Source organism: Pygocentrus nattereri, chromosome 14 (genome assembly GCF_015220715.1).
Source record: "Pygocentrus nattereri isolate fPygNat1 chromosome 14, fPygNat1.pri, whole genome shotgun sequence".
NCBI classification, from domain to species: Eukaryota; Metazoa; Chordata; class Actinopteri; order Characiformes; family Serrasalmidae; genus Pygocentrus; species Pygocentrus nattereri.
This window is the reverse complement of record NC_051224.1, coordinates 40,099,122-40,111,204: the sequence shown is the minus strand read 5'-3', so window position 1 is coordinate 40,111,204 and position 12,083 is coordinate 40,099,122. Positions and strand designations below refer to the sequence as shown.

The 12,083-nt window shown below is 43.3% G+C and overlaps 1 protein-coding gene across 1 annotated transcript in view; it reads left to right on the top strand.

Moving 5' to 3' along the window:
- Window positions 1-11,586, top strand: part of grin2aa (glutamate receptor, ionotropic, N-methyl D-aspartate 2A, a) — a 265,531-nt gene extending 253,945 nt beyond the window's left edge. The window contains exons 12-13 of the mRNA XM_037544960.1: window positions 2,646-2,884; window positions 7,219-11,586. Coding sequence (XP_037400857.1) covers window positions 2,646-2,884; window positions 7,219-9,018 — 2,039 coding nt within the window. The 3' untranslated portion in view covers window positions 9,019-11,586. The remainder of the gene's footprint in view (window positions 1-2,645; window positions 2,885-7,218) is intronic.
- Window positions 11,587-12,083: the final 497 nt, after the last annotated feature.

Here is a 12,083-nt window from a genome sequence, read left to right as displayed (position 1 = left end):
CCATATCAATTGCCTGCCCGTAGAAACCACCTGGGATTTCATAGCAACAGCTTTGCCAAGCCAACTTAATGTTTATATACAAACCTCCTTCTTGTTGTTATTATTGTTATTGTTATTATTATTTATTAGTTTCAGCTACACAAAACGAACCTCTCCGTGGACGTCCCTAGCGCAGGGTTATAAATATTCCTTTGATGTTATTTTTAATGGAGGGAGCGTAAACAGAATGTAGACTTGGAATATATTCTCTGTTCTCTTTTCCTGTCTGTGTCAGCGTGTGAGTGAGTCACAGTGGCCTCAGCCTCTATTATTAATCTTACTGCCTAGATCTTTCACAGCGTGTCCAAACAGATGAATTAACCAGCCAAAGCCTTTTATATGAGCTCTAACCTGCTTAGGAGAGCTAATTGTCCATCATGTAACAAAGGAAGCCCAGGATAGCTTTCCTTAAAGGGGAACTCCACCAAAATGTTGTTGGGGTTAAAGAAGTAAAGAGTGGTTTGATGAGAAATGGTTAATCATAGAGACACTTACTGACTCTTTACGGTAGTGGTGATAGGAGCCAGGGGTTGTGATGTCATAACAAATCTAGCCAGTTTACCGCCAGTGAACTGTTGGAGTTTTCCTGATGGAAAAAGGTAGAAAATCGGAATTAGGACGTGCTTTGGGGACTATTTTGGTGGAGGGATACACCCTGCATGCACCCCTCCTCCATGAATGCATTTTAAAACGTGTGTTTTAGTTTAAAACTCACTTCATATCTATCGTGAAACAGCGTCTCCGGCATCAGGCAGTGAATTCAGAACCATTTCATGTAGTGAGGAGCTTTTAGAGGGGGACGTCTGGTTCCTATCACCACCACTGTGAGCAGTTGTGACTGCAGAGCCGAGCGTTGCACAGCAAACGGCTCTGAACGGCTCTGTTGGCATGTTAACGATCGAGCTGTGCAGACGCTTTGGTAGAATTCCCTTTTAATGTCGGACTCTCGGGACTGTTCTCCACAAATCTCTAGCCTAGCAAAACTCATGAAAGCATGTTGCTCTTCATTACGAGACGTCCTTCTTTTAATCAGCGCTTCATGGCAGATTTCGTCTGAATCTCCCATCTGCAATCTGCATTTCTGTCTGCATGCACTGCTTTAACAGAAAGCTTGATAAATGACAGACTCATCGTTTTGGCAGCACCTTGTAGAGCGAGGGAAGATGGAGCTGGCATATGGCTGACTATGGAGTATGTGTTTAACTCACTCGCTGCACTGAATGACAGACGTGTAGAAAGTTTTGCGCACTAAAAAAAGTGATGCAAAAGTGCGCGTCACTTCCCCATCAACGAAATGTGTTACAGTAACACAATTACTGGCAAAGGCACCGGGACAGGGACACCACTGTAATTCCCTATTACAGAATAGATAAGATAAGATAATCCTTTATTAGTCCCACAGCGGGGAAATTCACAGTATTACAGCAGCAGCAGAGTCACAGCAGTAAGGCACTCAGTAATAGAAACGGGAAACAGTATAAACATTATAATCATTATAAATAATATTATAAATAATAAAAATTACAGTTAAATCTCTAGACTATTTACAACAAAATAAGAATCAAACAAAAAAGTTGCATAAGATCTGTATTGCACTTATGAACATATTTTACAATGCAAAATATTTACGTTCTGAATGTGTGTATGTTGTATGTGTAGTACAGTAGTACTGTAAATATAGTAATGTACAAAAATCAGAGAGCACCCTTCATTTATTTCATTTCCAGTCAAAACGCTCTTCATTTTTCAGCAGATATTTCTTAGGAGATTAGATAGAAGATAGTCCACGTACATATAGTGAGCACATAAACGTTTTATACATATTAAGCCTTAACTGGTAAACATTTGAACTGATGGGCTCCAAATTACAGCATAGACAATAATCTCATTCATTCGTCCGTCTTTTCTTTTTCTTCTTTCTCCCAGAATACGACGTTTTGGCTCATTAGAGTCGCATTTCTGGTATAAAACCAAACCTCACATGGCCTTTAGACTGACCAGCTGCACTGGTCGGTCTATGACAGTTCATTTCCATAGCTAAAGGAAACTTAAACTAATGGTTTCCACCTAAAACTGACCTCTGCACTGGACAAGATGCATAGCGCTGACCTTCATGCTTGATCTGCAGCGCTCCTTTGAATAAGAAAAAGACGGTTTGTCCTAAAACAGGAAATAAATGGCATAAACCATAATAAATAATTAAAGTAAATGTCAGAGATTAATCCGTTTACTGTCTGATAGCTTTGACTGGAAATGACGTAAATGAATGGTAGTCTAAATGTACCGTTGCTGAATGAATAACATGGTAATACGTTCAAAGACGCTAGAGAAGTGAACTGTAGATGAAGAAATAACAGCTTATTTACAAAAACTGACCAAACTGGAAAGCTCCGCCCCCAGTGCTGCGGCATTCAGAGACGGGAGGCCTCAGGTGAACAGTGATTAGCAGTATTTCTCCCAGTGGTCTTTGCAAATAACATAAAATTAGTGTGAAGTCCGGCATGTTCCCCTCCAGAAGCTTTACATGTATATACAGGAATACAGTAGGTCACTGCAGTGTGAGAGGAACAGCTGCATGTTTAATGTACGTCTTCGTGTCTCCTCAGGTGAGATGGAGGAGCTGGAGGCCCAGTGGCTGACTGGAATCTGCCACAACGAGAAGAACGAGGTGATGAGCAGCCAGCTGGACGTGGACAACATGGCCGGAGTGTTCTACATGCTGGCCACAGCCATGGGCCTCAGCCTCATCACCTTCGTGTGGGAGCACCTGTTCTACTGGAAGCTTCGCTACTGCTTCACCGGAGTTTGCTCAGGGAAGCCTGGCCTGCTCTTCACCATCAGCAGGGTGAGATGCCTTTTAGCACTGATAGTCAGGGCTGGAAATGGACAGCTGGGATTGGGAGAACCCTACGTTTGTTGGGGAATAAAGAAAATGGTTCTATAGAGGACCATGAAGATTAAGATTAGGTGGTCCCACAACGGGGAAATTTCACCTCCGCATTTAACCCACCCGTCACCACATACACGCTACTGAGCACACACACACTAGGGGGTGGTGAGCACACTTGCCAATCCGCAGTGCCTGGGGAGCAGTTGGGGGTTAGGTGTCTTGCTCAAGGACACCTCAGTCATGGACTGTCGGCTCTGGGGATCGAACCGCTACCTGGTTCCCTAACCTCCAGCCCACGGCTGCCCCTGTAAGGTAGTGGATGAACAGCCGTTATACAGAATCACCAGCGTTTAAAGTGGCCTTTGTTGTTTGTAAAGCAGGATATCAAAGAGCTCTTGTCTGTTTCTGTAAGAGTGCTTCAGAAATGAGAGCTACTGGCAGCGCTAATGCTGTCAGGGCTGCTGGCGTGTGTACACCCTCCCCTCTGTGAGGGGTAGACTGATATAAACAACAATACGGTGACTCCTCGCACCAGCGAGCCAGTGAGGTCAGAAACATTATACTGTATATACAGTACATTGTATTTATAATTAACAAGCAGGCCTTAGTACCAAAGATCAGTTAATCCCTACAAATAGCAGCTTAGTCATCCTATAATAGTTTGTATATATAACTGTAAATATTTGCTACTTGTGCATTAAAACATGCTACCCAATATTCATTATTTACTGACAGAGAAATATGTAAGGCTGTGTGAATAAGTGTAATAAGTAATGCAATATATCGTTGGAAATACATTGTAAAGTTGTATCTTTATAATAGGGGTCCAGTTACTGATTATTAATATATATATAATAGTATTTATTTAGTGTGTAGTAGTATATATTAACCACTCCATAATGACTAAGAACGAACCTCGGAAAGGTTTAGGCATCACAAAGAAGTAAGATAGTAAATAACTACTTGATCATTTAATAACAGGTCATAGACAATTCAATCAAAAATATTATTGTGTTATAACGCAATTTACATTTACGGCATTTGGCAGACGCTCTTATCCAGAGCGACTTACAGTTTGATCATTTACACAGGGAGGCCAAGGTGGTGTTAGGAGTCTTGCCCAAGGACTCTTATTGGTGTAGTGTAGGGGGCTCACCCAGGTGGGGATTGAACCCCAGTCTACAGAGTAGAAGGCAAGGATGTTACCCACTACACTAACCAACCACTAAATGACTAAAATGCTGTAACTGATCAATTCATCATGAAATTTTGACACATTGTAACAGTCAGTACAAACAATTTACATGGAAAGTGTGGAAATATTTATTAAAAATTTTACATTAATAAGAAGATTGCTGTTGTGGTGGTGGTTGTGGTGGTCCCTCTGCCAAGTTGGCCCACCCTGATAGGATTGCACTTTAGATTTAGTTTCTGTTTGGCCTCTCGGTATAATGGCAGCATGTTTAATACCTTTAATAATAATAATAATAATAATAATAATAATACATTCTGTTTATACATATACATACATAATATGTAAAATTGAGTGTACTCTGCATTTAAATGATCCTTGCTGTTGGATTATGTAACATTGAAGGAGTATATGAGTGCTAAATAGAAGTGGCCCAAGTACTGACCCCTGTGCAACACCATAGGTAACACCAAGTGGTGCCGACTGCGGCCAATTAGCTCTCCCAAATTGCTGATGATTATACATTTAAAATGAGCAAACTTAAAGGGAATTCTTAGTGGCCAAAATGTGAAATGTTGTGGCCAGTGCAGTGGGCAGTACGCATTGTTGACCCCTGCCTGTACACATTTAAACTCACTGTTTTCGTATTGTCATATTTGCATATATCTGCCTATTCAGCCTACAGCAATTTAGCTAACACCTATTACTAAAGTTGTAAGGGGCGTTTCAGTCGTGATTTTGGTTGTATGAGTGACAGCCAATCAGAACAGAGCTCATTTACATGTATCAGTCTCACAGGCTCGGTCACAAAAAATTTTATATATAATATAAATAATATATGTATAAATAAGCTAAACAAAAATGTAGAATATGGGCCCTTTAATTTATCGCTGCTGATAAATCAAATCTGGGAATGAATTGACTTAATTCCTGTCTGTACCGTTTAATTTCACCACATGGGACAACAGCCTGTAGCCTAACTGGGACAAATCTGCATGCCGGTGTCACATTCTCACATGTCAGCTGAAGTGTGTTGATAAACAAGCCATCAACAGAAAAGAGCTCGCCGATCAGACAGTCTCATGTGCGAACGTCTCCACTCTGATCCAATTAGCAATTCATTGGGGGTCAGCGGTATTGAGCTACGGAACGTCAGACACTGGCTGACCACTGAGGGGAAAAATAAGCAGAAATGAAATATTGACTGCTGCTTGTTGTTCGGTTTAAAGGGACAGTATCCTTCATTACTCTTGTATTTTTTTTCCTCGCTCTCTTTGTAGGTTTGTGCACCAAAAGCAGTGCTAATTCACTTATTCATGACCATTTTCCAACCTCTCTTCATCCCTTACAGTTATTGCTACTGCTCCTTTAATACTGGTATATGCAAATGAGCTCAATTCTGATTGACTGTGCTTCATTCAAAAAGCAGTTCAGGCTGAAACTCTCCTCATAACGTCAGTGTGAGCAGGCAGAGCTAAATTGCTGTGGGTTGACGTGTGTAAATGTGACGCTTTGTGTGACATCACAAAAACTGAATTGGAAAGCTGGGCTGTTTTCGAGGTTTAGACTGTATATAGACTGTTCAGAGCTTTAATAGTGTTTACATGCTACATCAATCTCATTTATTCTACTAACAGCGAAAAAAGCTCAGTTTAGCATGATATGGGCCCTTTAAGATTAGGTATCGATTTCATTTGTAGCTGGAAAGTTTTTAATGACGGCCTTCTCCGGTTTTTGTGTGCACCTGGTGTAGTTCTCACTCTGTCTGTAAGGGAACATGTTTCAGCTGTTTTTGAGGTAATGAAATGCAAATATATGGGGAGAGAGACGTAATCTAAGTTCACACATTTGTCAGCAAAAGAGAGCTCAGAAACAAAGCACACTCAGGAAATATCATCTGCAGTAAAGCCTATAATAATAAAGAACGTAAGGCTCTCGGAAGTTGGCTGTTTGCAGTTTTTTGGGAATTTTCAGATGACTGTGATCCTTTATCTGACCAAACGTAAAGAATATACCGTGTTAAAGAGCCCATAATCATGAAAAAAACGATTGTAAACATATGTAAACATAGTTAAAGCTGCAAAATGTATAATTTATATATCTTGATTTCACCTGTACTGCTCATAGCAGTTTAACTCCACCCATCTACTGAAGTTATAAGGAGTGTTTCAGCCTGGACTGCTTTTTGAATGAGTTGCAGCCAATCAGAGCTGAGCTCATTTGCATGTATCAGTCCTTAGCCCTAGAATCCCAAGATTATTACATACCAAGCCTTATTACTCAGTAACTACACGGACTTCAGTGCAAACTGGCTGAGCTATTCCTAGGTAATAGAAGCGTATAATAAAGCTGCTGGTGACCATTTAAGGGGTTAAAGGTGCAGCCTGTTTAAGTCTGAAGGGACAAACAGAGGTTGACCGTCTTTGGTGCATAAAACCACAAAAGCGTCATGAGTGGATCTATGATGTAGGTCCTGATCAGCTACATACAGTGTGAAAATGTACACAATTTTCTCCCCTAGATCAGCATAAACGTGTCTGAAGGTGCTTCTTTAGTTCTGCATTGGAGCTATAATGCTAATGTAGCTAACAATCAATGGAAGCTTATGTACACCAATTAGCATAATGCTTAAACCATCACACACTTACCTCCAACTGTATGGAGCTGTTCAGTATCTCTAATAGACTTGATTATGTGGCCTCTGACACTGTATGGCTCAGTTTTCTACAAACATGGACTAAATTCAGGCTTACTACTGTATCTGGCTTTGCTATGTAGATTTCTTAACAATTAGACACAGTTTGAAGCAAATGTGTGATGACTTAGACATTACCATAGTGCTAATTGGTGGGATTGCTCGGAGCTCCAGTGCTGAAACTAAAGAAGCACGCTATAGACATCCCAACATATTTTGGACCCTGGGAAAACTGAGTACGTTTGAGCTTGTTTCAGTGTTTGTGGCTTTAAGATTCATTTTAAACCCCCAAATCTAGAGAGAAGTATGTGGAATATTGACATATTTTGTCATAAGCAAAATATTTGTGCTTTAGTCACAGTAAGCACTGACCCCCCCCTTCCTTTCTTCCTTTTTTCTCAGGGTATTTGGAGCTGCATTCACGGTGTCCACATTGATATGAAGAAAAAATCCTCTGACCTGGACTTCAGCCCTCAGGCCAACATGCTGAAGCTCATCAAGTCAGCCAAGCAGATGACCAACATGACCAACCTGAGCGGCTCCAGGGTGAACTCGCCCAAACGCGCCGGCGAGTTCATGCACTCGGCCGGGCCCATGATCATGGACCTGATGTCTGAAAAAGGGAACTTTGTGTATACTGACAACCGTAGCTATGCGCAAAAGGACATCTACGGGGACTCCAGCGACATCCAAGCCTATTTGGCCAACCGCCACAAGGACCACCTGAACAACTACATCTTCCAGGGTCAGCACCCCCTCACTCTGAACGAATCCAACCCGAACACCGTGGAAGTTGCTGTGAGCGCGGACGCGGCTCAGACAGCTGCTAAGCCCAGGGCTCTTTGGAAGAAGTCTGTGGATACAGTCCGACAAGGCCAGGGGCCCGACACTTTGACCCCAGACCCCCGTCTGTCCATGAAGAGCCAGCGCTACCTTCCAGAGGAGGCAGCCCACTCCGACATCTCCGACTGCTCAAGCAGGGCTGCCTCGTACAAGGATCCTGAGAACAACAAGCACCTGAAGGCCAAGGACAACTTAAAAAAAAGATCGATGACGTCAAAATACCCTAGGGATTGCAGCGAAGTGGAGCTGTCCTACTTAAAAAATAAGCAGGGCGGATCTGGCCGAGAAAAAATCTACACCATAGACTCTGACCGGGAGCTGAGTCTGCACTCGGATCCTCTGCATTACAGGGAGAGCAGAGGCCTAGCAGCCGACGATTTGGATTTCCCCGAAATTTACTCCGACCACAATGACAATTACAGGAAATGTGACCAGCCCATCATCCATCTGAACAGCAGCCCCCTCCATCACACCGACACGGACCTCCTGCCTGACAACGCCTACAACAAACATTACAACGTAAAAGACAAGAACCTCAGCCCGCATGAGAGCAACGACCGCTTTAAACAAACCCACTGCCGGAGCTGCCTGTCAAAGGTGCCAAACTACTCCACGGGACCCTACCCGCCAATGCGTTCACCCTATAACCGCTGCGAGGCGTGCCTGCATATGGGCAACCTGTACGACATCAGCGAAGACCAGATGCTGCAGGAGGTGATGATCAGTCCCAGCGTGCACCAAGACGACACCTTCGGCCACTACTGGCCGCAGACAGACGGGCCGCACGTCCAGAAAAGGAACCGCCTGCGGCTCAGCCGCCAGCACTCCTTCGACAACATCATGCTGGAGAAACCCAAGGAGGTTGACTTGAACCGGCCGGCTCGCAGCGTCAGTCTCAAGGAGAAGGACCGCTTCCTGGAGGACAGCCCGTACGCCAACCTGTTCAACGTCAAGTCCGACAAACTGTTCGGGAGCAGGTCCATGCTGTTCAACCATAACCTGGAGGAGAGCAAGCGCAGCAAGTCCCTTTACCCCGATCACACCACGGACAACCCGTTCATGCAGGCCGTGCGGGACGACGCACGCCTGGTCCACGGCAGGAGCTCCTCGGACATTTACAAACAGTTGGCGCCCGTCAAAACGAGGAACGAGAACAATCTGAGGTCCTCCATCAAGTCCACAACCTCGTACTGTTCCAGGGATGGTCGAATACCCAATGACATGTACATTTCAGAGCATGTGATGCCTTATGTAGCCAACAAACCCAGTGCATACTCAGCTCCTCGGGTCCTCACTTCTTCTCAGTTCAGCAATAGACGAGTGTATAAGAAAATACCTAGTCTGGAGTCAGATGTTTAATGCTCTTTCTCTTTGTGTAGTTGAAATATCTACTCACTTTAGGATACCATAGTCGCCCACATCTTTTAAAAAAAAAACAGAAAAAAGACAAGTACTCTCTCTTTTGCAGATATCACTCTTTCATGTATCATCCTGGATAGCGCTTGCCAAAGGTTTTTGGGGCATTTGTTTAGTCACCCTTTTAGGAACGTGGTTAATTCTTGGGCTGATTGTGGACGGCCAGTTAGTCATGTATATTAGCCGGTGGATCCCCAGTGGGAGCCCCAGCTGGCTGATCCCGCAAAAGCCGAGACAGATGGACTGCTTTGAAGTCCCTTTCAGTTTGCGGGGGGAGCAGAGTGCATTCTGAGGTCGCTCAGGTATATCCCCACCCTGCGCTGGCCTCTTCACAGAAAGAGAGCTTACCCGAATCAGCCTGGCTTTAGGGATGGTTTACCGAAATATGTTAACCTGAGGCAAGCGGGGGTGTTCCGATCATGGCACTCGAAGCAGTGAGAGCATAGCATTTGTGCTTTTATTCTCTATTACTATAGATTTTTGGGATTTCGGCATTCGAATCCTTATTTAGACCTTTAGAATCTTAGCTTATGTGGTAGCACAAAAAATCATTAGTTATCCTCTCATCTCTCTCTGCTTCAAGTATTTCTCGAGTACCGTCAGGAATAGATTATTTTGCATGGTTTATTTTGTTTCGTTTACTTTGTTATTAGAGACGAAAACACATCTGAACGTTTGTCTGAGGTGCTTGAAAGCTTGACCTGTACTGCGTAAGTCCGCGGTAAGCACGTGACCATCTTCCTGGGAATATTTTGTTCTCTGTCCAACAACAGGGTACTGACGATTTTTGGTTTGAGAGCTTTTGGGGTGGAACCGATGGTGTTTGACGTGTTCATGCCGACAGCTTCGATTTTTTTCACTGTGAAACTGCGAATTCGAGCATTTCTTCCAGAAAGACTGTCTACTTCTGTTGACGAGAAGGTTCTTGCTGCCACTTGTACATTTCAAAAGCGCTCTGCATGTGAAACCTTGGGTAAGCTTGAAGTCTGAACGAGAACATTGGCCACTCAGATGGCTCAAACAGAGCCGCAAAACCCTATTTGCACCACACGGCAAGGTGAATTAGACCACGCAGCCAAATCAAATACCTCAGGATAGTTCAGTTTAGGTATGCGGCACCAGACAAGTTCCGCGTGCTCCGTGGGTTCCTTCTTTCTGTCCCCTCTGCTGCAGTTGTTTACTCGTTCCAAGGTCTTCCAGGGCAGTCACTTTCACACGAACGCTCACGGAAATGCAATTAGATGCGAGCGAGCCGAGAGGAGCTGCGGCCCATTTGGCCTCGACCCAGCTGAGCTCGGAGCTCACGTCTGGGGCTCACGCTGCGAAAAAGCGGAAGCCGTCGAGTTGTTCTTACGTGTCCAGAGATAGCCGAAGGTATTGCGCCACCACGCTCATTGACAGACGTTTGACGCTGTGCTGGGCAGCTAATGTTTTCATATCATCCTCTCCCAGATGAATACTCCCCATGTTTCTTTTCAGCTTACCCAACGTTCTGAGCTCCTTTATTGAACGCCTTGAGTATCTTATATCTCATTATCATGAACATGTATATCATATTAAGTGCTGCTTGAAGAAGCTATCGTGTAAGCAATATGCACATGTAAAATATCAAGGTCTTGTAACCATGTATGACATTCATTTTATTTATTTTTTTTATTTTCAAACTGATTCTTGGCTTTATTTTTTGTTATTTTACACCCTTATAATAACCCCACCCCTTAAGAAAATGTATTTTGATTACATGAAAAATAATAGTAGTGGCATGCAACCCAAATGTAACGCTTTATATGCTTTTGTTATGATGTTATGATCACAAAACTTATTTGTAACAGGGTGAAAATACAGCATAGACGTGGAAAACAACACATTCTCATTACGCTGCTGCTGTCTCGGAGGAAGAAGCGACGTGAGGCGCGTTTACCTGGTGCGTTAGTCTGCCGGCCACGGCTGCATTTTCCTCCCTCGTCTGTGCCGTAAGGTGAACGACCTCGCTTTTCCTTCGACCGGCAGGTGAAAAAGTATCACCAGCTCCGCTTTCCCCGCCTCTCACCTGCCACCTGTAGACACATTAAAACTGTAAAGAAGACGAAAAAAGAAAAAAGAAAAAGTCCTTTCTGAGTCTGCTATCCCCCCAAAGATACGACCTCTTCTTCTTTTCCTCCTTTCTTATTTATTTGCTGTAATAATAGAGCTTTTTTAATTCCTCTGAGACTTTGAGGAACTATTTTGAATATAAGACACCTGTAAATCACTTGTAAAGTCATATTCGAAAATACGTCGTTATGAAAATGATGAACTTACAGAAACGATATTTTTTGGTGTAAATTTCACAGGATCTGTATAGTAGCACTCGATTTCTGTAGAGTTAATGTAGAATAGGAAACACACGCACACAAACACTGTTCACAACGTCTGCATCCGAACGTCACCTTAAGAGATTTCGGCGTTTCCACGTGGTTGGCGATCAGGGATTGGTACCCTGATCCCCTTTTTTAAGCTTGAAATTTTTGGGGGGGACGGGTGGTTGGGGGTGGGGGGACGGGTGGTTGGGGGTGGGGGGATAAATGCAACGGGATTTTTTTCTATGTTAAACATCCTTAATCACTTCAAAGGTGAGCTTGGATCAAGCATGCCTCATAACTAAGCGCTGAGTGAGAAGTGCCACGTCTCTTTGGTCCCTGAGCACACCTGATGTTATGCAAAAGTTTGGGTACGCTGGTCAAATGACATGTACAGTATTTGTTGATTTTCTGTGTGAAAATAAGTGAACACACCCTCTACAGAGAGCACACTTCTGCACATTTTAATACACAACTTCTGTTTATTTCTGGATTTAACGTATTGGAGTAAAAATAAAACGTATGTTGTGGAGCAAAAGTTTCAATTTAGCAAATAAATAGACTAAAATTGGCAGAAAAATGACATATTTGTATTTTTCTGTGTAGAAGATTCACTTAGAAAGTCAAACAAAATGTCATTTGACCAGGATGTTTATCCCCTTGCATATA